The following is a 26151-nucleotide window of genomic DNA, read 5'->3' as shown; positions in this document are numbered from 1 at the left end:
TTGAAATGAACACCTGCTAGACTTCAGCATTAAAAGCCTTTGTTTGTCATTGTGGTTACATATTTCTAAAACAGGATCACTGTGTTCAGTGATTCTGTGTTGAATAGTTGTCCTGTAGCTTTTTCCACCCCTCATCTCTTCTCCCCTTGTTGAAGTACTATGTACTTGCTGCAGATGTGAATCGTGCTTTGGCATGATAATCCTGATAAAAATCAATCGTCTGTTCCATGGTTGTACAGTACTGAAATGAATAAAGTGCAAATAATTCCTGATGAAATAGCTAATAATTAGGATCTTCCAGTCAGCAGCAAATAATACTTCAGATTAAGGACATGACACTTCAGTAGGGTTTATGAAGTCCATTTCTAATAAAAATGGGAAGACTAATGATTCTGATTTTTGTTAGCTTTGAACTCTGTTTGAAGTGCTGGTGATATATCTATCTGTTAATAATACATATTTTTAAATAAGTATATGTTTAGTGCACTACGGGACTGTGTACCTGCTATGATGCATGCAAGACACTTGGAATCTTACGAGGTGCTTCTGGAATGCTATGACAAAGAAATCATGGAAGTGCTCAATGAGGTAATTGGTTGTGGTTAGGATGATGATGACTGATGATTTTTAATACCATTTTTAATGGTATCTGTGTTGGCTGGGAACATGAAAATACTGCACTCTAAATTATGTAAGTTAACAAAACTTCAGTTACAGATTTGACTGTGCAGACAGAGGAGTGCTTTTTGCCAGATTAGCTTCTGTTTGGATGAATGCCTAAAATAAATGTTACTGTTCTTAGTGTGCATGCATGGCTTTAAGTAGTGAAGGGTCTGCAAATACAGATGGCCTCTTGACTGAATTATTATCTAGAATTATGAAGGAGGTTTTACAAAGAAAATGCAAATTTGGATTTCCCAAGTCCTAGTTTTTAACCTTTGAACTATGCTTTTTATTTGAGTAGTTCAAGACCAAACATTACAGATTATTCAGAAAATCAGACCAAATTTCTTATTGCAAGACTCTTCCTCACTGAATTAGTTCTTACTATTTAGATAGATAGCCCTAAGCCTAGTTCCCCTTAAAATGAGAAATGAGAATACTTGAGTGTAAGTTGTGTTAAACTCCTGTGGAAGTTTTAGTCATGTAAAAGATGGCATTGAGTAGTTACACCTTTACCTTTTCTGAACTGTGTAACTTTTTCTTGCCATTGGGTACTGGAACAAGAGCACAGGAAATGAATATCTTTCTGGTTCCCAAGTATTTATTGACTTTGACTTGTGTGGCCCTATCAAAGCAAAGCTTTCTTCACTAGTTTCATCAGTGTTACACATATCTGCGGAGAGGAGTGTTGATTCTGCTAACTAAGCATTGTAAATGGACACTGAACATCACCATTTTTTTGTGGTTTGCTTTTTTGTATGCTTGTTTGGGGTTTTGGTGGGTTTTCTTTTTTTAAATTTAAACTTCCTTGAATAGCACTTGCTGGACAAATTGTGTAAAGAGATAGAAAAGGACCTGCGCTTATCAGTTCACACACACCTGAAGCTGGATGACAGAAACCCCTTCAGAGTTGGCATGAAGGACCTGGCTCACTTCTTCTTTCTGAACCCAATACGTTTTTTCAATCGATTCATTGACATAAAAGGTGAGGGGAGTTGTACATTTCCTTGATTCTGTTATTTTCATCTCTTATACTTCGGCTTTGTATATCTTTTCACTTCTTTCCACACTTTCCTAACTAAATAGGTAGCATTATTTTAGTTCATCCTTCTGTGTGTTCACAGCTTATGTAACTCATTACTTGGACAAGACCTTCTACAACTTAACGACCGTAGCTCTTCATGACTGGGCCACCTACAGTGAGATGAGAAACTTGGCAACCCAGCGCTATGGTTTAAGTATGACTGAGGCACACCTTCCCAGCCAGACTCTGGAGCAGGTACAGTGCCCACAGGACAGGAATAGAGCTTCTTCCATTCCACTGTCATAGGACTGAGTCATTGAAATTAAAGTACCCAAGAGCAGAGAACTCTTTGGAATAAGTGACCTTTAATTTCTGGTTGATTTGTGAGGCAGGATCTTTATCTACCTTTGGAGATCACACTGATATCAGTTAATATCATGTTGGGCTTGTATTGTTCATTTTTTTAACATAATGAAATGAATTGAGTATGCAAAGTCAGAGAATGTTTTCTTGAAAATTCAGTTAGCAATTTGGCAAGCAGTAGATCCAGACAACTGTTACAAGTATGGAATGACCTTTGAGTGGTGAGTCTTTTCCCCTAGTTTATTGCTAGCTTTTTAGCAGGTTCTGCTTTGTGATCATCAAGAGAAACTATTTCCCAGGCTGGTCATGGAGGACTTTTGGACATCTGTGAATTAGATTATAGGAGAGTGACTTAGAGCCTCCTAAAAGCTGCTAAACATGGTGCCATTCAGAATAAAGTTGTAGTGCCATCAAGTTAATGGTGATGATATTCACTGTTACAGGGTCTATATTTCAAAGCCTTTCCTTCAAGAGTTTTAATATCTTGGATATTTTTGGCAGTTTGCTTCATTCCCTCATTTGGGTTAACACATTGGTGAAAGCTCTTACAAGTACAGCCCCTTTTTTGCTAATGTTTGTGATGGCTGTGTCTTCCTAAGTTGAAAGAGGGTGTAGAACTAAGTACTCCAGCTGGATTTTTGGCACAAAAGTGCTGTAGATGAGCTTCTGTTTCCAGCTTTGGTTTTCTACTGGCTATATTTGGTCAGCACATTGTTACAAAGAATTAAACAATTTCACGACATTGGTTTCATAACATTCATTCTGGTATGAGCTTTACTTCAAAACAAAGACACCCCACACTTCATAACCCCCAGCCTCAAAAGCCTGATAAAATCCCTGGCACAACTGGAAATAGGGTATATAAATTAAATAGCATCATCTCTAGGCACAATGATAATTCAGGGATTCCTTAGGGAAAAATGTGTAAACAATTGTAAAATTTATATTGTAAATAGCAAACCTCAGTCTTTTAGGTTGGGCTAAACAATATTAAATAAAAGTAGCTAGGTGCTTATTTCTCCATAGACATCTATATGTCTGTAGAAATCTCTAAGGCAAGATTCTATATTTTAGAATCTGAAATCAGACAAATCTCAATTTTTAGTTTTTTTATTGTTTAATTGTGCCTTGTGGAGTAGGCTGGAGGATTCCTCTCTTTCAGGGGAAGCTGGAAAGAAAGAGGCAGGAGTGTAAATGTTAAAACATGGGCTGAGCTGCTTTTTTCTCCTCTAAGCATTATCTTACAGACACTGAACAAAAAGTGTTAAGAGGTTCTTCATTTTGCAGAGAAACACTGCTTCCTAAAATACCTTCAAGTAACTGCAGAAACAGTATTTCTGCACCTTAGTGGTTAGATGTGTCAGTAGTTCTTGAAGAAGTTTTACCATAGTAATTCTCAATAAATAATATTGTTTCAGGGTCTGGATGTTTTGGAAATCATGAGAAATATTCATGTTTTTGTATCCCGCTACCTCTACAATCTGAACAATCAGGTAAGGTATTTCCCACACTTTTCCAGGCAATTGGCTCCAGTTTGAAGGGACTGTGAAATGCAGAGTAGAGTACATTAAAGAAAAGTCCAGGCTGAACATGCGTAGTGAGAGGCTATAAAATAGTATTGCTACTTTAGATAAATATCCTTGGGGATGCTGTGGCTTGGTCTTCTAGATTGTTGTGTAGCATGTTTTGGATATGTTATGGCAGTAGGATCACTCCATGTCAATTTTCTAGTGAAGCTAGAAGGCAGCAAGGATAATTGGCTGCTCTATAAGGACATAGTAAGTACATGATTTCTGAGCTTGAAAAATGTGTATCTGAAAATGGGTTATTGGAGAGATGAAGCAGTGGCTGACATGGAGAACATGGACAGAGAGCAAACCTTTGGGGTTTCTCACAATGTGAGAATGAGGAGCCCACTACAAAAATGAGTGGCTTCCTGAAAGAAGTACTTTTTTTCATAGCTCATAATTCAGTAGTGGAACTCATTGTTGTGGTCTGTGTGGGGTCAAAAGTACAAACAGGTGCCAAAAGAGTTTAGACACCTTAATGTAGCATATAATCTCAATAAATATGGGAGTCTTGAGTGCAACATCTGCCTTGGAATTGTTGAATCACAGCTGTAGAAATCAGAAAAATTTACCAGATAAAGTTCATTGTATCCATGCTGTATTTTCTTGGTTCTTTCCCTAAGCACCAGGTATCAGCTGCTCTCAGAAATAAGGTATAGGCTATTTAGATCAGTAATTTATCACAGAACCAGGTTTAGGTAATTAACTTTATTTTTCCCTCCCTGCCTCCCAGATCTTCATTGAAAGAACAAGTAATAACAAACACTTGAACACCATCAATATCCGACACATTGCTAATTCAATTCGAACTCACGGAACAGGAATCATGAACACAACAGTGAGTATCTTTTGCACTGTTGTTGGATTACTTGTTTGTGATTATGCACATAAACCTCCTCCTTGCATCTCCTAGTAGTTTATTTGGTTATGCAGTTTTAATAATGCAGTAGTAATGTTCTGTGTGAATTAATAAATCAGTTCTTGGACGTGGCACAAATCGATATCACAATCTGTTGGGAGTGTTATCACTTCCAGTTGCTACATAAAAGTTAATGAAGAGATCTAAAACTACATCAAAGGAGAGACAGATGTTCTGGTTGGACTGTTCTTGATATTATGCCCTGATTTGCTGCTTAGTAGACAGGTACTTTTGCTGTAGTTAAAGCAAATCTTGAGAAAATGTAATGTTAATTTTTTAAGTTCTTCTTGTAATTGCTATGCTTAAGAACAATCAGCTTTTCAGTTTGCAAAATAAAAGCTACAGACCTCTAATCACTTGTTGGAAAACTGACTTCTTATTGCAAGGCTTTTAATGATGTCTGACGTGTAGGTGGCCATTTTAACAGCCAAAGGCATTTGCCTCTTTGCAAGGTAAATGCAAAGAGGTGTGTTGTGTCTGCTACAGCAGGACTTTATCACTGGGATTCTCAAGTTTGGATACAATGATAAAGGTGTTTTCAGGTCAGTGCTTTCCAGTCTGCTGCTTCACTTCCACGCTGTTGCTCTTTCCTTTTTTCTGTTCTTCTGGCTCCATCAAAAAAAACCCCAAAAACACAAAAAAACAAACAAACAAAAAAAAACAAACAAACAAACAAAAAAACAACAAAAAAAGAACTTGCTAAAATATTGAACCCACTCTCAAGTCATTATTTTCGAAGTGGGAATTATTAAAAATAAAGTTTTAATGATTTCTTTCACTTTTTGTGGGAGAGTGGGGACTTTTTCAGAAAATGCTGCTACTCAAATTATTTTTTGATGTAAATTTATTCACTTCTGATTGTGAGTGAAGTTATTTTTGCAGACATGAGAAGTATTGAGATATGTACCATAGAAGTGTACTTCTGCCTTTTGAGAAAATGTTTTAGAAAACTTTGAGGAAGTGAAAAAATTGTGCCAGGAGATTATGCAGATGCTACAGACTGAGGAAGTTGGTCATGTCTGCCTGTTTCAACTTGATTCTTGTATTGTTTCAAAAGGACAGTTACAGGATATTCCAAACAAACTAATGGCTGTGTAGGGCAGGTGATCGACTGAAATACTGAACTTGTCCTTTGGTCCCTCTGCCTTTCCTGGAAGAGAGTAGGCCTTCCAGGAGAATGGTTTTTCATTTTTCCTTATTCTTTGAAAACAGTGAAATTAAAGTTGAGAACTTGCATTAGAAGTTACTTAGGCATCTGGTGAAAACAGGGTGTTAGATGTGTTTGTTACTTTGCTAACTTTCTTGATTTGACTGTTTTTTTTCTTTCTGTCTTCTAGGTAAACTTCACTTACCAATTCTTGAGGAAAAAGTTTTACATTTTTAGCCAGTTCATGTATGATGAACATATCAAATCCAGACTTATCAAAGACATCAGATTCTTCAGGGAAGTCAAGGATCAAAATGATCACAAGGTATAGTAGTTTTTGAAGGCTGTAGAGTAATTTGCTAAAAGAAGTGCTACTTTCATGTTACTGAAGGTGCACCAAACCATAAGACTCCTATTATTTAAATGTGTATCCCCTGACAAAGGGACAGCTTCTGTCCTAGCAAAATGCAGTGTTACCAATGCCTGTATTCAGGAGGGCTTTGTTTTATTCTGTCTGCTCTGTAAATATGGAGTTGGCTAAAATCATTCTCTCCACGTCTTAAGGATGATTTGATGGAGTTGTAGTCTATTGGAGGTTCTAAACTTCTGGTCCAACTCATGCATAACAGTTTTCAGTTTTGAACAATAAGCTTACTTGAATTGAATCCAAAATGATGTGATCATTTTGGATTCAAAATACTCATTCCAGTATGTCAGGATTTGGGAGTGATTTTGCATGCTAGAAAATTTTCTCAAAAATGGGAGAGACAATGTATTTAGTAAAATAGACTGCTAGCTTCTTTGCATGTCAAGGGCTTATTTGTTTTAGGAATACTTTCTTGTTCACAGTAAAACTATTTCACTTGTCAACTTGCAGAAGTGACTCAGTAAAATGAGCCTTGTGAACTAGTACAGAAAGCATGTGTATGATTTATAAAAAAATAAAGCTGTAAATGTGGGGTAAAACTAAATTACAAATAGAATTCTATTGATGTGATGAAAAGATTTTTTTCTAAGGGTAGGTAATTATTCTTACAAATTATTCTAAATTTTTTTTTTCTAGTATCCCTTTGAAAGAGCAGATAAATTCAACCGTGGCATCAGAAAACTTGGAATAACCCCGGATGGCCAGAGCTACCTTGACCAGTTCAGACAACTCATAAGTCAAATTGGTATGAAATGCTATCTAAGATCTTATAAATGTTTTTAAATGGAAGAGTTCTTCATCAGCTAGTAACTGACCTTTTAGCTCAGGCTAAAGGTAGATTTAATTCCAGTCAGATGGAAAGTAATTCACTTGTAGCCCATGCTACATAAATGCTCTCATCTAATTGCACAGAAACAGCCATTGCATGTCCTAATCTCCAACAGGGTTACAGATTGCATAGATTCCTGTTCCCTTTCAGTTCTTTATTATGCAACTGACTTTTATCCATGTTGAGTGTGTTTCCTACTAAAAACCAATTACTGTTAAGTTCATGTATTTCAAAAAATGGCCATTCATCCTGCTGAAGTATCCTTGAGTAATGCATGATGTGACAATGCTATTTTCAGCCACTGATGCTGTAGATGTGCAGGACTGATCTGAACTTGCAAGCGTTTAATGTGCCCAGTGAAAAGAGTTTGTACAAAAGTGAACAAACCCTTGCTTGATGATGCATTTTTATTTTATTTCTCTGCATAGACTTTTGATAGCAGGGTTCAATTTAACTTTTATAACTTGGCTACCAGAGCAAAGTTCTTTGCCAGAACTATGTGACAACTTTAATTTACGTTTTCATAGCTCCTATTGGTTGTGAGAGTGTGTGTGTATTTAAGTAATTATAAATTGCTTCCTTGTTTTTTCTTCTTTTTAAAGGCAATGCTATGGGCTATGTACGAATGATAAGATCTGGTGGACTTCACTGCTGTAGTAGTGCAATTAGGTATTCCCACAAATATTTCATTTTCCTCTTTGCTCCTTCTCTTCCCCTTGCTCTCTCTTCTTGCTGATATTCCCTATGCCCTTACCTATCCCTCATACATTTTGAAAAGTTCCTTTTATATGCCTTCATTTAAGTGGAATTCTTGAAGACAGTGCTGGGATTCAGCACTGTACAATCATGGACATAAATCACTAAAAATAAAACAAATTCTATGGGAAAACATGGCAAAAGAGTTAATAGAATGCACATGTAAGACATTAGTCCTTAATCCAGCAATTTGTGATGTTAAATAATTTCAAGGGTGTATTAAAGAAAAGTAATACAAACCTTGATGAACTTGGAAAACACATTCCTTTCATACTTTTTTCTGTATAGGTTTTGTCTATGTTTATGAACGGTCATGAAAACATAGTAACTTTTACATAATAAGGAATAGTTCGTTTTCTTGCAAGTAACAGTAAACTTAGAGTTACCAAGAGTATCAAGTGCTGGAGAGAGGACATGGTAGTCCAGTAAAAACAGAAGTACAAATAATGATATGTGTTTAGAAGTGAGGTTAATAATGCCTGGATGAGAATGGTGTGACAGATACGACATAATTTGAAGTAAGTAGTTCAAAGCCTGAGGATGAAATTAAGTAAATTATAAATTGGGGTAGATACTTCAGTGAACACAGACAGTTGAGCATAATCCTAACAAACAGTGAGTTTTCAGGTTTGTTCCTGATCTGGAAGATATTGTTAACTTTGAAGAGCTGGTGAAAGAAGAAGGACTCTCAGAAGAAACACAAAAAGCAGCAAGGTACATTAACATCATGCTTTTGAGGTCTGGGGCAGGGGTGGGATGAGAGAATTGTAATTTTATATTCATAAATGTAGCTATTGGTTATTTGTGTGTGTGTATATTGAAAGTTCAGCTGCTTTTATGCAAAAATATTTGCTTTAAGCAAAGCAAATAGAAGCAGTTGTTTAGAAAATGCGAAGTAGCATTGATAGTAATAGACACTTAGAACCTGGTTTCTTGAAGAAATCCTTGTTTAAGAGCTAACAAGCTTTCCTCGCTGTGTGCCTGAGCTCTACTTCTAAAATTTTCAGGGTCTTAGATAAAAAAGTTGCAAGTGTTCTATTCATAGACCTTTTTTGAGAAAATTAAATAAAGACACATGATTCCAAATGGGCTGTAGAGGTAGGGTACCCTTCCAAATCCTGGATTGTGGATTTAGGCAAAGGGTGAAGAGAGGGTTGTTACCCCTGAGGTGGATAAGCAAAGGGACTTTTAGCAGAACCAAGTAACCCATTGCTCATCCCTGCAGGCAGCTGGACTCTGTGCTCAGTGACCTCACACGGAACTTTGCAGAGGGAACAGAGTACTTCAAAATGCTGGTGGATGTCTTTGCTCCCGAGTTCCGCAGCCCAAAGAACATGCACTTGCGGAACTTCTACATCATTGTTCCCCCCCTGGTGAGTGTGTGCACTGCACCGGGGCTCACCTTAGAAAGGTCTTGTCAGATCAGGGTTGTGTTTAAATATTTTGTTATTAGACTATAGTAGCATGTGTGGCTATGCCTTGGGAAATCTGTGAGTCTCTTTGTGATTCCAAGACAGCCTTTCGTTCTTTCAGACCCTCAATTTTGTAGAGCATTCAATCAGTTGCAAGGAGAAATTGAATAAGAAGAACAAAAGTGGAGCAGCTTTCACTGATGATGGGTTTGCCATGGGTAAGTTTCAGCACCCTCACTAGCCTTTGGGTAAGCTAACATAATGGATATTTGCAAGAAAAGTTCTGTTTATAATTTGTCTGTTCCCATAATTAAAAATTCCATAATTTAATTGGGTTTGTCTTTGCTTCAGCAAAATGGATTTGAGGGTTATGGTTGCATTCAGAATTTCCTAAACATGGAATAGCTGTGTATGGGAGCAGACCGTTTTAACATATATTGGTGCTTCCTAGTTTCTTTCAAAACTTGTGGTTCTCATCCAGATGAGAAGGAATGCAAGTATTTGGAGAAGTTGTGAGGTTTTTAAAAAATTTAAGCTTGTTCTTTATTGTGATTTTTCCTGATAGATAATTCTAAGTTAATAACAGTTTAAATTATATTTGCATGAAATTATCAGCTTAGGCTCATCCATTAAAGACATTCACAAAATGTTTTGTAAATTGCATGTTGACTTTAGTACATGGTTTGTCAATGACTAGGTGTGGCTTACATTCTGAAGCTTTTGGATCAGTACCAGGAGTTTGATTCTCTGCACTGGTTCCAGTCTGTTAGAGAGAAGTATGTGAAGGAAATAAGAGCAGTAGCTAAGCAACAGAACGTGCAGTCTTCTAATCAAGATGAAAAACTACTACAGACTATGAACCTTACCCACAAGCGGCTGGAAGTTTGTTTACAGGTACAGCACGGGCCTGGTTACCTGTTCTGGTAACAATTTCTGTTCTGTTTTGGGTTCAGCGCTTACTCATCACAAATCATGTAACTGTGTTCTGATGGAGCTCATTGAGAGCAAAATCCAGAGCATTGTCTACAGCAAAAATGCAAAAAGAGCATAAATACTTGAGGTGTATGACCTGAAGGGAATGCCATCAGTTTTTGTGCTATTTGAAGACCTGGTTGATTGGAATTCTTTGTCCCATGGAGTTTGAAATGTAATGCAACTAAACCAGAAATGCTTTAACAGGAGAGAATGGTTAAACTTCTTATGACAAAGATTTTACATAACGCTGTGAACCCTCAGAGTTGCCTGTGTGTTAATTCTGAGCTGCTGAATGGAATGATGCATTAGCTGTCAAATAGAGGAAAGGTGCACTTGAATTTTGAAGCCCAGAAGCTCAGGTTTTGTCTGTGGTGTACTGCTTCCTCACTCTGATTGGAGAAGCCTATGGGACAAATCTGTCATTGGCTAGTTTTACAGCCCATGATTACATTCTGTAATGTCTTGTTGAAATAGATAAGGCCCTGTATGCACTTATGGTTTCCAGGAGTGTGCACTGTGTCTGGTCCTCTGTGTTTAAAAAACCACATCACTGAACCTTGTTCAGACACTGATCAAGCCTGTAGCCATTTAAATTACTGGCTTGCATAGTTTTCCATGGGCAAGTTGCTCTAAGTTCTCACTGCTGCTACAAACCTCATTTTCAGCCTCAGCAGATCAGTGATGGATTGCAGTGATGCTGCTTTGCTTAAGTTGCCCTTTAATGTAAAGGCTGACACTTGCTTTGTAAAATGCATGTGAATAAGGTATGAATGGAGAAGGATTTTCAAGAGCATTTAAGTGATTTAGATACTGAAATCTAGGTGCCTAAGATGCTCCTGAAAAATCCCATTTATATCGGTCTGCACATTCTCGTGATACTCTGATGTTCCTCTTCTTTCTCCTTTCCCTTAGGAATTTGAACTCCTTTACTTCTCACTAAGTAGTGCAAGAATTTTTTTCAGAGCAGATAAAACTGCAGCAGAAGAAAGCCAGGAAAAGAAAGAAAAAGAAGGTGAGTGAATGCTGTGTGTAGAACATTTTGGCTAAGGAGATTGTGTGCCCTAATAGGGAAGGTCCTTTTTGTTTTATTCATAGCTGCTTTCTTGCTCATGGGTCGATCAGCATCACACTTACCTCGTCAGTTACCAGTGTTGACAATGACAACCTTAGCTGGTGTTAAATAAAGTGATTTTCACCCATTGTACCAGCTGGTTTTCAACTTTCATAGGCAGATGATGCAGTTACTATATATATTCAGATAATTATGATGTACTTGGTCTTCTATTGAATTCTGTATTCAAAGTGTAAGATCTTAATTTGGGGTGTGGTCTCTTGACTAGGTAACGTGGGTCTTTTGCATTTCTATTCCTGCTTGTCTATTCTCCCTCATGAATTCTGAAAGATTCTCTTGGGAAAATCCTTTCTAAAGAAATGAGAGTACTTCTAAGGATCAAGATCTAGAAATGCAGTTCAGTCACAAGTAGAAACTCAGGGAGCAGTATATCAAAAATTGAATTGGTGAATAATTCTCCACTGTGGTTCAGACAAAGGCACAATTGACCTGTGAGATTACAGTCACTGGAGAAAAAGATTTGGTTTTTGCTACACGAGAAAAACAGTTTGTAAAGAAAAAAAATCTTTTGGCATGAATTTATATTTGATCATATTCAGGGAAGTTGCTCAAATAAATACTCAGTGCGAGAAAAAAAAACCAAACACAAATCCAAAAAACTCCAAGTATTGTGGTAAGAATAGATGTGCTGTTCTGGAGTCTGTAGGAGACCATTCTGAAGAACATCAGTTAATTATATTTTAGATTAAATATTCTCTGTTGTGACACCGGTTCAGTTCCCCAGGCAATGTGTTGTGCAGTGAGTAAAGCTGGAGGTGCATACCAGGGTGGAAAGTTCTGAACATGGTAGTATCTATGCCTTTCACCATGATATTTGGACTCTGAGAAATGTGTGAGCATTGTATATGTAATTTTTAGACAAGTACTGCTGATTGAAGAACCTTTCACCCCAAATACGAATTTCTTCATAGGGTCAGGACTTCTTGTGGCTGCAAGGTCTGGTTGCATATGGTGACCATGAAATTCTGCATCAGGTGGTGCTATGACATCAGCATCATATATATATGCTAAGATTTGAGGGGTTCTGTTTCGAATAGAGTGTTAAACATGATCCATGTCTTTATTTTTTATTTTTGTAGAAGAATCTGGTAAAGCAAGCAACGGAGATCTTTCCAACTCTACGCCTGCAGAGCCTGTTGTGAAATGACGTGGCTGGTATGGGTGATGATTACTTACTCAAATAACTCATGTCCTTGTCTTCATCAGTAACACTTTGTAGGGGTAAAAGTTCTAGATTTGATTTACTTGCTCTGTTAAATCCAAGAGGAAATGTACAGTAGTATACTAGCATCCAGTGAGGCTAGGTCTGTGTTTGTCTATATTTCCTGTAGAAACTCCTATTTTTCAGGAGTTTGTATTATTTACAGCACTTTCTTTAGATTGAAAATAATTTAATAAAATGTTGACCTTGGAGGTAGTTATTTTAAAGTACAGAGTGCAGATAAAAAAATTTCTTAATTATTTCTAGATGCATTCTCGCATCTCTATCATAGCATTTAAAAAAATCCAAACTCCATAGGCTGTTGGTCCAAGATTTGAACTGGCATCTCTTCAAAAAGAAAAAAAAATTGAATCCAGATATTGGATGTATCTGTTGTTCAAAAAATTATTCAGACATGTCATTGTGCAGTCCTGTTGCATTTAATGCAGTCACAGGTTACACTGTGGGTGTAACAGTGTATGTTGTGAATGTATGTTAAATCCATTATACAAAATGGAAATGCTTATTACTGTTTCATTCCAAACCACCTTGTTATTACTATAGATAGTATTTGTACTGTGGGAACTTAGGATCCTGTCAGACATTTATTTTCCCCTGTTTTTGTCCCCTTATCAAAGAATGGGAAAACAAGGAAAGTTAACATAACAAATTACTTCTCATTTCATACCGAAGGTCTGATTTGCATCCACAGAAGTAAGGAAATCCAGAGCCAAGACAGAACCACAATCAGCTCTTCCTTTTATGACCAGACACTGTGATGGGTGTCTGTAACTATTAAGTGATCTTACAGTTCATGAATATGTTGTGCCTAATTGCAAGTTTCAGCCTCAATTCTGTATTTCCTAGCCTTTGTAGGTCTATTGTACCATGTGTTGTTCATACAGTCTTACATGCCTGATTATTAACAGTAATTGCACTGCAGGCGCAGAAGCTGCTGAACACTGTGAGAACTCTATATAACATCTGTCCATGCCTGCAAGTAGAGGTTCTAGATTGTGCAAGAGTTACTCGGATTCCTAACTTAAGTAGCTAGAATTAGCTTAAAACACCACTTTTATTAAAATACACAGGTGTGTTTTAATCTCCCAGAACATAACACCCTTCTAGGTCTTACCAACCAGAATAAACTACTCCAGTCAGTCCAGCTGAGAGAACTACCCTTGGGGGTTTCTTTGGCACTCCTGTTTTTTTAGACCAAACTTGCTTTAATACTTGTTTTAATGGTTCAAATTGTTCCATCCACTCTTGGGTGACTGGTTAAAACAATTCCTGATGTACTTCTGATTCGTCCTTTCCTGCCAGTCACTTCAACATTCAGACAGCAAGGATGAATGTTTTGTCACAACTGGAAAGACCAGACTGATACAAACGTTCCATTTGTTGGTTCTGAGAACACGACACACAAGCTTCATGGACTGTTAAAATCAGCTGGGCTCATTAAAGTTTTTATTTTTAATTCATTATAACTGCCCTAAAGGATGCTGCATTACTTGATTTATATTTTTGCTTTTTTACTTTGATACAGGGTTTTTTTTTTTAATTTGTGTACACTTTTTTTGACCAAACTGTGCCCGCACTGAACGCTCAGTAGCACTGCCGAGATCAGCATTCTTGCTGCTGCTTCCCATCCTGCTGCAGCTGCTGTGCACATCCTTCCACATTCCCATCTCAGCTGAAGTCATGTAAGTTCATGGAGTGGAATGGCCAAGCGCTGCATTTCCTTCTTCCACAGCAACGGCAGAATCACACATAGCTGGTGTTCCTTTCCCCCAGGATGGCCTTGCTAGGGTGCTGTGTGAAGTCAAGACACAGCCCACACTCTAATCTGCACTTGTATTTTCCCTTCTCCTTTTTTTTTCTTTTGGAAAGACACTATCTTGCTAAGGTAAGACTTTGCAGCTGAACATAACGTGAACTGAGCACTGTCTTCATGTACGGTGGTTAACAAATTCACGTGGTTCTGGTGATGGAAATTCCAGAGGAAAGACATAGCCTATTTTTATAGATGCCTGTTTAATCTGGGAGGACTGAATGTATACTCTATGTGGCAAAAATATATACATACACAAAATATGTACAGTGATAATAGAGCTATTCTTGCTAATACAGGACTGTAGTTTGTATTTCCTTCTTTCTCTTTGTCATGTAGCAGCATAGACATGCAGAAAGATTTTTCTCATCTGAAATCCAAGGTGGGTCCTGGGTTTGGATGTCACATGTGACAGTGAGTTGCATTAAATCCTTTTGTCTCCCTACAAGGATATGGAAGGGGTGCAGAATTCATGCTGTGGTGCTACTACTCTTTCTGTTGCTTTTGGCCTCCTGTTGCAATTACAGGAACCAAATGAAACCTAACTGGTTGTCTGGAGATGAGACAATGGAGCTAAAACAAAAAATCCCCTAAACTAAACCAAATGTGCTCACTCAGAATTCCCAGGGGTGACAGAAGGGAGGGTGATGAATTTGCTGCAAGGACATAAAACATGTCTAGCGGTTTTTTTCCTTCAGGACAGGGTCAGAACAGGCTCAAGGCCAGGCTCTCACCCCCAGCAGGCAGCTGCCACCACTGCCCTCAGGTGTCCAGCCTTGTGCCAAGGCTGCTGGAAGTGGCAGCAGCTGCTCTGCCAGGGGTCCTGCACACTCCTGTGACGGTGCTGTGCCCTGTATGCCACAAGCCTGGGGCTGCAGTGCCCTGCCCCTCGCAGGGCGGTGGAAGCAGAGCATGGACACCCTGTCAGCCCTGACACCAAGGGTCTGCGTGGCCCCAGCAACACCGTGGTGCTGAAGGGCACATTCTGCAGGTGTGGAACCAGAAGGAAATTTGAGTTGCACCAGACGTCCATCAACAGCTGTTTTCAGCTTCTCAGGTACAAAGGACCAAATGTACTACTTAATGTTTCCTAACTCATTGTACAAAAGGGTATTTTGTTACTCCAGTCTCTTTGGTTTGTGAGTAGAGAACATTATGTACATAAAACTGTGTTAATAAATGCAATTTTGAGAACCTCATTCTTAGTGTTTTCAGTAACACCAGTTCAGCGGGTGTTAATTTTTTTAATAAGACAGCTTCAGCTTTTATTTATGAAGAAGGTTTTGTGTCAGTTACTAACAGTTTTCTTCCATGGTACTTTTAAACATTCAATAACCAGTTAAATTAAATTTATTCCACATCAAACACTTCCAATCCGGGATCCTTCAGATACTCTTGTACAGATTCTGCTTATGGAAAATCTAGTTTCCTAGTGACTGAGAAGAGTTAATTTAAGTTTGAGGAATTTCAGCCATTTTTTCTAGATACCTTATATTGATTAATATGAACTATACTACAGATTATACCCCTCCCCCCAGTAACAGCTATTTATTTTGTCTACTTTGTTTGTTCTTGCAGAGTAATGTTGCTCATGGTTTCAGGAGGGGAAAAAATACAAACTTATTAGCCAAATCTCTCTAGTGTCTAATCTTAGGAAGGTACTATGAAACTTGTCAATACATTGTGGACTTGTAATCTAACATTTTATTGCTCAGTTTCTTAAAACCAAAGGTTGCTGGTAGACTCAGCTGTTGCATGTCACCACAATGTTAAAAATACAAAGAATTCTTACTATGAAAGTACTTATTTGTCCTATTATTACCATCTCTGGCAAGAAACCTAGCCATAGAAAAACTGCACACAACTAATATGCCACATTCGTTGCCTACTTCTGAGGTTTGCATGTCAGTGGTATTTAGAATAATAAATCAAGGAGATACATTATGTCCATTGTTTAATTACAGAACGTGAGAGTGTGGTCCCCTGGAAGGTAAGAGCAGGCACTTAGATTTGTTTTGTAAGCTTATTCTAGATGCAATATAAAAATAGATTATATTAATAGGAAAAATTTAGTGTTTAACAAATTTTGTAGATAGGCTAACACAAAAGGTAAATCTTGTTACACTTAAACTAGACTAAAAATAACTTCATCTGAAATAAAGTAGATAGTGCATTTTTAACCTTCATTCAGATGCACATAATCATGCAAACTATAAAAATTGACTATGGTAGGAAATTTGAGGCCTGATATTTGTCAGAGGAGCAGGCAGTTCACACGAATTTCAGTGGAATGAGAGGCTGCTGGCCCTGGAGCTGTAAGGAATGCCGTTAACCCTCGGTGGCCGGCAGCTGCGCTCTCCTGCCCACCAGCAGCACGGGGCTGCTGCCGAAACATCGCTCGGGATTGTCAGCTCCCCAGACACAGCTCCACCCTACACATTCACAAATGCAAAATGCCTCGAGGGCCCAGTCCTGCTGTGCTGCCACTGTAAAGCCAGAGGGATGCCCTGCAAAGTCACCAGTGCTCTCCAGCAGGAAAGGGCAGCTGGCCTCAGGTGTGCGCAGGTGACTGAAGAGATTCTTGCAAAACGACTCCCTGCTTTTGCAGCTCCCACACAGGCTGCAGGAAGTGACAGGAGCTGCTTATGCTTCTGACTCCTCCCCTCCTTCATGCATGGTTCCATCCTCTTCTGACATATCATTCAGGAGCATGAACTTCCCATCATTTGTGAATGGCACAGACTTCATTAGCTGAGCTAATGCTTCTGGATCCTGAAGAAAAAGAGAGGTCAGCAAGCTGCAGCAGCCGTTGAGGAACACAGATTTCCCAGTACTTCTTGCTAAGGTTTTGCCACTTTGGGGTTTTTTAGGTTTTTTTAAAACAACCTTTAGAATAAAGATTGGAAACATAAACAATACGTTTTGGTTAACTAAAGACCCGTTGGGTAGATAAGAAAAAAAAAAGTAATTAATTTTGAGCCTTTATTTTGCTGTTCTTTAGTTACTGAAAAGCAAGGAGAAAAGTAACAAAAGTCTAAATAATTTATTTATTATACCCATGCTTATTGGTTGTGACTAAGGCTCATTCCCCAACTTGTTCTTAAGTCTTGGCAGCAAAAATATACAGCAAATAATAATGTCACATCTATATAGATAAAATGTATCTACAAGGGACAGGGTAACTGTCATTCATTTTAAGTGGAACAACACTGTGATTTTCATCCCTAGGGAAGGAAAGAATCTAAGTTTCTAACAGTGAAACAGCAGTCTGTGTGATTTATGCTTCATCACAAAGAGTTGGTTTGGTTTTTTGAAAACTTTGCTCACAGCTTTCTTTCAGACATGAACAACTGGATTTGCATAACTCTGAATTCGGTTTGGGGTGGCACATTTTATCTCAAATCATGTTACTGTGAAATAAAACTGAGTTTATTTTTGCTGTGTTAAATAATGTCTGCAAAACTTTGTCCTTAGGAGGAGTAGCAGTTCTTTTTTCTTATGCACACCAGAGGTATCTGGACAGTGCAGCTGAAAAGCAGATCATGATGTATCATACAGATGTGGGGAATGAAACAAACTTACCTTCTGTGCCTCAATAATTTCTTTTCCCAAGCTAATGGCATAGCAAATCTACAAAGAAAAAATACATGTCAAGTTCAGTTTTAGTTTAGTTTTTTTGTTCCTTAATTAAGAGCAAACCACAGAAGTTGTCAGTGCAGACTTAGTCTTAAAACCAGGCCTAAAAGCAGAGGTGCAATACCAATTTGCTATGCTAACTACAGATAAAACTACCTGGGGTTCAGCTTCAAAGCTCACAGAGGCTGGTAAATCTTTGTGCTCAGCCTGGTTAGTTTTATTCAGCAGCCTTGATTCCCACACTGGGGGGAGTGTTACTGTTTGTAGGGACAGAAGTTCCCCACCCCACTCCCTGTTTCTGTTACAGCATGCAGCGAACAGCCAGTGGTGTCAGCACACACGGCTGCCTTGTCTGGGAAATTTTCACAGCTGCACATCTCAACACAGCTGACATTGCTTTTGTTAGTGCTGGTGCTGGACAGCACTTTCCCATCTCTCTTAATGCTGGAATTAGCAATCCCATCCTTTCCTCCTTGTACATGCTGCTGCATTATCTGTTCATTTGGTCCTTTTTAGACATAAGCCAGTAAAGGCTTCCATGTTAACACAGGTTTTCTTGGCCAGAAATTGAGCTGCTCTTGTTTCTATAGCCCTGTTTCCCAGATGTGTAAGCCAAGAAGCCACAGACCTGTTTTCTAAATGAAGAATTTTATTAAATGTTACGCAAACCTTTTCCCCTTCTGTGTTGCTCTCAAAAACATATGCGCTCATGGATTCTTCTCCAAGAGGCTCACTGAGGTGGATCACAAAGCCAATCAGTCTCCTGTTCTCCTGATGGGCAGCAAACTGTGTCACAGTGGTGAGTTCAAACTGGAAAAGTAAAATAAATTTATTTATTTTAACCAGCTCAAGTTAGCTAGTTAGCTCAGGTTCGTGTGACTGAGGATTCAGTGCTGTGATAGAAAGAGTTACTTACACTTGCTCGTGTAACTTGGGTTTGAGGATCTATTAACCTGCAATTACATGGTGGGGAAAAAAAGAAAATTATTTTAGAGTGACTCCTGGTAATTTCAAGGGGCTTTCTATTAAAAAGGCAATAACTCTAGCAGTTTTACAGATGAGGAAACATGCACAGAATCAGATGCTTTAGCTGTGCTTGGCAAGGTTCAAATGTAGGCCTTGACTCTCAGCTGCCTGACAGGTAAAGGTCAGAGCACCTTTCTGAGTCACCTGGAAAGGATCCTGAGTGCCTGGGTTGACAAAAAATGCAGAGGGACATAAACACACCCCAGCTAAAGGGAATGTCTGGTATCAGCATATTCTACAGTGACACTACTGTAAAAGGACAGTGTTAGGAAAGAAAATCTTCCAGTCCATTGTTTCGTATCTTTGCAGGGTCTTACAGTCCCACTGCATCCCTTAGATTTTGATAGGACGCTCTTACAACTTAATCTGGAGGATCATTTCTAGATATCACACAGTAAGAAAGACATTTCTTTCTAGGTGAAGTGACTCTTAGGATCTTGCTTCCTCAAAGGGTGTATGTCTTAGAAAAACAAAACCAACGATACATAATTAATCACAAATTGTATGAAGAGAACAGAATAGTGACAAGCTAAGGCTTTTACAGTACCTCAGGTTCTTGCTGGTGACCATGAGGTGGGATTCAGTCATGCGGAAGATGTTGTGAATGGCCCGAGCAGCCAACACTTGTCTCATGGCTTCATAGATCACCTCGCACGTCTCATCGGACTGAACAGCCATGGACCCTAAAAACCGAACCACGAACATCTGCTGCAGGAGGGAGTCTGCAAGAGAAAAGCCATGACTTCCTTCACTGTGCTACTCCAGTCTTCCAGTAGCTCAAAGTATCAATGGAATTATTTTATTCACTCTGGAAATTCAACAGTAAGCCTGTGGTTGGTGACTGTCATGAGTGGTGGCTTTCTGCCATGAGTCACACAGTGCCCTGACCCAGTTTCAAACTGCGTGAACAGGCAGCAGTGTGGAGGTGGGGAAGGAAGTTCTTGCAGTTGCCTGGAAGATTTAAAAGTGTAACTGGTCCTTTATGCTTCATTTGATTAGCTAAGTAAAGTTCCTTTGCCTATTTTACTATCGGGTGCACATAAACTGTGATGATTTAGGACTGTGCACAAGCCTTGGCTTCAATTAAGCCTTGTACATTCTTCCCTTTCTTTTATCTCCTTCTGACCTTCCATGCAGCTGGGCCCAGTGAGGTTTTCACCAAATCCTTCCTTGACTGTCACCATAAGACTTACTGACAACTAAGCAGCCATTATGCAGCACAGCCATCACTTGACAGGCTCCCTCCATGGCTGGTGGTGAGCAAGGGAAAGCAGGGTGAATGTTCAGAGCAGTAGGTTCTGAGCAGTTTTCTGACAGGGCTGTGGGTTCCAGGCACAGGGGAAGAGGAGAACAGCCAAGCCCTATATATGTGCAGGTACAGAAGGTCATTTACTATGGATCTGTTACTTCTGCTCCATGGTGGCAGGTGCTTTTCTTAAGAAACACTGGCTAGCTAAAATCATGACTAATTTTATCTGGATGAAAGAAGCACTGACCTTCCTCATCTTTGCTGCTGTCTTCAGATTCCCCAAATGGGTTTGCACGCCTGTGACAGAAGAATTAAAGTTTTAATTACAGATTCTGGTCATTACCACAAACTGATGCTGCAATACTTCATCTCGCCTGAATTCACACTGTTACAGTGATGGATCACTGTCTCTCTCTGGCTGTACCTGCCACCTCTGTTCTGGTCCAGAAATTCCATGGCAGGCAGCACGATATCAAATTGAATCGGTGTTCCAGGAGCGATGAGTTGTGTGGAGTCTTGAATGGCAACTGATTCACTGGGAATTATTTTGTCATTTTCCATATTCTTTACAGTCTGGCTAAAATGAAAATGGAAAAAAAAGTATGTTTCTATCAATCAGTGACACCCTACCTTTGCTCTGGAAGGGAGACAAGATTATTCAAAAATCCAAAGCAGGACTGAACCTCTGCAGACACGTAGGGTATTTTCCTATTTACCTGTTACTGAGGACTCTAATAAAATACTTTTTTAACCTAATATTATTTAGGATAAAAGTAAACATTGGTATATTAGACCTGAATGCAGATCACCTCTGAGTGTGGGCTGACTTTCAGCAATAGGTAGCCACTTGTCTCCCTGCCCTGTCCATACTCACAGCTGCATTACCAGCAGAGACCTGCACTTGTGTCTACACTTCTCAGTGACAATCCCAACATCTTCTTAAGACCTCTCAGCCCCAGGCTCAATATAATTGCACATGGTCCCTGCTCCATGCAAAGGAGAACGTTACCTCGGGTGCTGAACTTCGTGTTTTTTTCCCAAGCTGGTAATGGGAGTCACTGCTTGCAGGGCTGTCTGATTTAATTTGATTGCAGCTGCCTATGAAAGCAAGACAGAGCAGCTCTTTTAGACATGTATTTTACACTACCATGTGAAGAATAATGGGAGGGCAAGTTGAAGGAATGGACTGAAAGATGGCAACAAGCTCCCACCTCTGGATTGTCAGTGAGATAGATCTGTCTGGAGATGTTGTTGATGGCACATATCCACTGGAAGGGAAAAATGAAATTGAAGTCTTCAAGATCACTTGTATACAAGAATAATAACATTAAGAAAATATTTTTACCTCCTCGTATTCTTTCTTGCTTTCTGCTTGAAGGGTTATACCCCTAAAATGCAAACACAGTGTGTAAGTGCTAACAGTGGATACCAGGACTGTTTGACTCCAGGGCTTATAATAATATCACCAAGCTTTGCATCCATTAACCACCAAAGGAACAAAAATCATGAATAAGCTGCAGCTAAAAGACACCACATGTGCCATTCAGGCACTTGTGGGGGAGGACTGGAAGGAATATGCTTTTAATTTGAAAACACCCTTCTGGAAACCCAGAAAAGCTTCCTACTACACCAAGCATGTTTTACAGGAAAGAGCATCTGAAGGGGTAGGTGTGACTGGCTGTCCTCAAACAAAACCTGTCTCATACGCTTTGCCTGTAGGAGTAGTGATCTGAAAGCAGTATCTTCTGTCTTCACAGTCCACAGCCATAACAGAGCAGTTATCCAGGTCCTGAATCAATCCTCCAGCTACTGCTCCCCTTGGCTGACACATCAAGTTGCCACCTTGAGTGAAGAAATAGAGTCTTTCCCAAGTTGTAGTCACCAGACCTGTTTTACTGACGAGAAGATGCAGTGATAAAGACTCGTTACTGTTTAGAATAACTCCAAACAGGTATGAAACTGCAAACACATCCTGATGCTAATCAGAACTTTATGTTCACCCTGGCATTTTTTTTTAATGATGGGTCTCTGTTAAGAAGAAAAAGCAGCACCTGTTCTTAGCAGAAACTAATCCTTAATGAAAGCTGAAAAATTAAATTAATTCCAAACATCCAAGTTAAAAATGGTATCTTCTAGTTAAGGAATAAAAGAGTATTGAGTAACTGACATGAAATACTATGAGCAATTTCAGCACAAAGAATCAAAATGAAAAAAAGTATCTACTGCAGTAGTATCTCAGAGTCCATCTCTTGCTTAGCTGTAGACTCCTATTATAGTGTAATCCAGCTCTTTGAATACTATGAGAAATTAATAGATGCCCCCCACAAAGAAAAAATTACTAGATAAACAAAATAATAAACTGATATTTAATCAATCACATAAAGAGGGTTATTATATGCCAGCAATATACATAACTCCTGTGGAAGTTATGGAAAATTTTATATGTAGAATCTGCAGAGGTAACTCTACATATGATACACATTCAAAGTTACAAACTTGCATTGTCCATAAAGCTTTTATTTATGTAAAAGAGGTCATTTATGAAAACATGTATTAACTACAAAATGTAGCTGTCTGTTTTTGTAAACAACGCGTCTTCTTTAAGATCTGGGAACAATCTGAACCCAGCCTCATCAGCTTCTAATTTATAATCAGCTGAATGCAGGAAATTATTCCTGTAGGTAAATTCAATCAGAAGCAAACTTCTGTTTTCAGAAAAATAATCTCAAATGCCTCTAATTTGGTTAAAGCTTCAAAAACACATTTCCAAAGATGACAGAGGTACTCAGGAGATAAAAAGTAGAGCTACCAAACCGATTTAGGACCCTCAAACATCATTACCTGAGGAGTCTTTATGACCACCCCCCCTAAAAAAAAATCTAGCCACTGAACAAACCAGCAGATAACAACAATCTCCTTACTTTCTAAGATTAAGGTAGCCAGCCTTCTGGATGAGATTTCTATTGATAGAAGGTGAAGTTACATCAGAATCTGGGGTATAAACAGATTCATTAACTGCAATTAAATCCTGCTGGGATAGTCTCATTTTTTCAGCTTCGGCATCCAGCTCTCCCTGTATGCTGGAAAAAAACCAACAACACAAAAAGAAACCCAAAGCCATCATTAGCCATTTTATACCAGGACACAGCTAACATCTGTAAGTCAAAAATACCAGCTGAGATTACCTTGGAGGGTAGTACAAAGATGAAATTTATTTTTCAAATAGACTTTATAGGAAATACTGTTTTTTAATACTGAAATGAGCACATGAGAAATGTTTTAAGTGTTGAGAAAGAAGACTTCAGTTTATTTTTTGAGAGAGAGCTTGTAAAAGTATTGCTTCTATAAATTTACACTGCTGAACACATACAGACATTGCCCTGGTGTAGTGGCACTGTTCAAAGCAGGCTGTACTAGAGGATCTCTTGGCTCTCACAGAATTTTGTCTAATTCCTGCAAGCCTGTAACACACAGAAATTCCTGCCTTGAGACCACTTATTAACTGGTCCTGGACTTCCAGTGGTAAGTTTTCCATTAAGTCAGAACAATACATAACAAAACCAGTATCTCAAGTCTCACTTTAGCATTAATTTTTTGTTTTTAATACTGTGTTCTGCTTTGGTGTGATCCAGAAAACATCCTTGGTGCACGCTTGGCTAAACTGAGCTCATTTTAAATATATTGGTAAAAGTCCAATTTGCTGAAAGCAGTAACTGTGAAGGGGTATCAGTGGGAAATTTAACCCAGAAAGTGCACCTATACAGATATGCTGCAGTGCAGTGGGTGCTGTTTCACTTGATTTCAGCAAGAGCTTTCACATGGTTTGCCCCAATATCCTTATACCCAAACTGGTGAAGTGCAAACTGGAGAAGTCAACCAAGATGGGTAGAAAACATGGCTGGGCTACTGAGCTGAAAGGGCTGTAAACAGTGAGACAAAGTCCAGCTGGTACCCAGCTACTGGTGATATTATTAAATTTTCCAAACTTGAGGAGTTATGAACTGTATCCAGGCTAGAATGCATAAGGTTTCTTGTTGCTGCATACCATAGAAAGTCATTAATACCTGTACCTATGCCACAGTAATTTCCTCCCTACTTCCTGCCCAAGCAGTTAAACCTTTTGAAGAACATAAGCATAAAACACATGGTATACACAACAGGACCAGAGAGCCATGTGGCTTTTAAATTCAAGGACTCAGTTTCACAAGGAGCTTAAATAGATGCAAGACCTCATCACCACTGAAATTCTGTAGCTGCACAATGGGTCACATCAGCTTGTTGTTCCAAAAGAAGAAATCTGACAAGTGAAAAGCTTTTAGCTTGACTAGCAAGCAGATGTGACTGAGGCCTTGTGATCCCCAGCACTAAGGAAGGAGAGGAGTAGGCAGCAGAGTTTTCAGTGGCTGTGCAAAGTGAAGTCTCGAAACCCTGTCCTGTGTCACTAATTCTATGCTGCACAGGGCCATTCAGAATTTTACAAGCTTCTCTTTCGGTTTTTCCAAAGACATCACACTCCTTTACTAGTTATATTTGAGTTGTACTTTCAAGCTTTACTGTGTGACAGACTTAAAACACAAAAACCAGACTCAGCAAAATAACTGAGCAGCCTATTTTTGCTTCCATTTACTACTGTACACTGTCCAGAACTCAAACCCATCAGACTTTGGAAAACAAGGGCTTATTCTACAGTGAGGATCCAATGGCAGGATCCTCCCTGTGCCTGTAAGACACAAGATGCCTTAGACTTACTAAACAAAAGACAATATTTCAATGGAGTTTAAAATCTGTCCTCCAGTCTGTACAAATGCTGTATGGACTGTGTGGAAGGATTTATTTCACAAATGAGTGTGCAAAGATATGTAAGTAAGTATAAAAGTACAGAAAGTAAAGAATCATTTCGTGAAATAATCTACTGTACAAAGCACTTGTTTGTAGCACGGTTCTCAAATTAACAAGTATGCATTATTTAAAGTGCCATCAGAGTAAGAATAAGTAATGATCTGGCTATAGCTTAATATGAAAGGTATGGAGCATTAAAGTCAAGGACTCAATTGGGACTATTTATCTTTAAGGTCCATTCCAGCCCCTTAACATTTTATGATTCTATGAAAAATGTTCTATTATGATTACATTTCAAGTGTAAAATTTACATTTACAGCAACTTAATTATAAAGAAAATGTCAATCTTCACTACAAGTAGAAGACCTGGAGGGAAGGTGTAAGAAAAAATGATCACAAAATTAGGAGTACAAAAGGAGTTTATTGAAAAGCAGGCTGAACTCAGTGGACTACTACAGCCTACACTGGATGCAATGAATATGTTCCCTAGGGTGAGGAGTTTTGTTTGCCTTGTGTAGCTGCACCATCAAACCCTTCAGGCCCTAAATCCTTACTTGAGAGGTTAATGGGTTATTGTGCTGTATTATTACAGAAGACCCAGTAAATATAAATACCTCTGTAGGAACCCAGAGTGCCAAGAATATTTCTCTGCCTGTTTTCAAGGGTTCTTACCCCCTTGAACAACACTGTTTTAGCTTCAAACCTTGGAAAAAATTACCAACAGTCAGACAACAACTAGAAAATACAGTGGTGTGAATTAGGTGATAGACTACTATGTAAGATTGTCACAGGGTGAAAAATTTAGAGGTTTTGGGCTTCTCTTTGTAGTAAATAGATAAGAGTAAAAAATATCAAAATGGAGGATTGTTGTTGTTCTCTAAACCTTCTTCTCCTTCTTCTACTACTCCATGTTCTGCAGTAAAAGTAGTTTGGAATGATTGGATAAAAAATTCTGCAGTTCCTAGTCGTGTTACTGAATAATTGGCAGGAAAGTGAAAATAATGTACGTTTTTAGTAACTATTGGTTAAAATATCTTTAAAAGGCTGTGTAAATCTTGATAATTAGTCTCACTCCTACTTTTCTTCCTTCTATGCTGTACCTGGGTCACACTAGTGGCTCAGTTCCTCTGATAAGACTTCATAAACAACTACCT

At 38.7% G+C, this 26151-nt stretch overlaps 2 protein-coding genes across 4 annotated transcripts in view; one reads left to right on the top strand and one right to left on the bottom strand.

Moving 5' to 3' along the window:
* Positions 1-15446, top strand: part of WASHC4 (WASH complex subunit 4) — a 39226-nt gene extending 23780 nt beyond the window's left edge. The window contains exons 20-34 of one of the 3 annotated variants that reach the window (XM_069002962.1): positions 472-588; positions 1480-1648; positions 1788-1942; positions 3469-3543; positions 4352-4456; positions 5875-6009; positions 6748-6856; positions 7543-7609; positions 8324-8410; positions 8922-9069; positions 9230-9326; positions 9806-10002; positions 10996-11095; positions 12295-12370; positions 13963-15446. In XM_069002962.1, the coding sequence (XP_068859063.1) occupies positions 472-588; positions 1480-1648; positions 1788-1942; positions 3469-3543; positions 4352-4456; positions 5875-6009; positions 6748-6856; positions 7543-7609; positions 8324-8410; positions 8922-9069; positions 9230-9326; positions 9806-10002; positions 10996-11095; positions 12295-12362 (1629 nt within the window). In that variant the 3' untranslated portion in view covers positions 12363-12370; positions 13963-15446. Of the gene's footprint in view, positions 1-471; positions 589-1479; positions 1649-1787; positions 1943-3468; positions 3544-4351; positions 4457-5874; positions 6010-6747; positions 6857-7542; positions 7610-8323; positions 8411-8921; positions 9070-9229; positions 9327-9805; positions 10003-10995; positions 11096-12294 lie in introns of all 3 variants that reach the window. The other 2 variants (XM_069002961.1, XM_069002960.1) reach the window with 2 other exon arrangements.
* Positions 15447-15936: 490 nt separating this feature from the next.
* The window catches only part of APPL2 (adaptor protein, phosphotyrosine interacting with PH domain and leucine zipper 2), a 33944-nt gene continuing 23729 nt past the window's right edge, over positions 15937-26151 (bottom strand). Inside the window, exons 10-21 of the mRNA XM_069002963.1 lie at positions 23080-23238; positions 21865-22053; positions 21504-21546; positions 21370-21426; positions 21168-21256; positions 20583-20735; positions 20406-20455; positions 19457-19631; positions 18800-18836; positions 18553-18693; positions 17830-17877; positions 15937-17019 (exon numbers count right to left, since the gene is read on the bottom strand). Coding sequence (XP_068859064.1) covers positions 16891-17019; positions 17830-17877; positions 18553-18693; positions 18800-18836; positions 19457-19631; positions 20406-20455; positions 20583-20735; positions 21168-21256; positions 21370-21426; positions 21504-21546; positions 21865-22053; positions 23080-23238 — 1270 coding nt within the window. The 3' untranslated portion in view covers positions 15937-16890. The remainder of the gene's footprint in view (positions 17020-17829; positions 17878-18552; positions 18694-18799; positions 18837-19456; positions 19632-20405; positions 20456-20582; positions 20736-21167; positions 21257-21369; positions 21427-21503; positions 21547-21864; positions 22054-23079; positions 23239-26151) is intronic.

The sequence above is a fragment of the Aphelocoma coerulescens genome, chromosome 1A (assembly GCF_041296385.1).
Source record: "Aphelocoma coerulescens isolate FSJ_1873_10779 chromosome 1A, UR_Acoe_1.0, whole genome shotgun sequence".
Classification (NCBI taxonomy): Eukaryota; Metazoa; Chordata; class Aves; order Passeriformes; family Corvidae; genus Aphelocoma; species Aphelocoma coerulescens.
The sequence above is the reverse complement of the archived record's forward strand: the minus strand, read 5'-3'. Positions and strand labels throughout refer to the sequence as shown.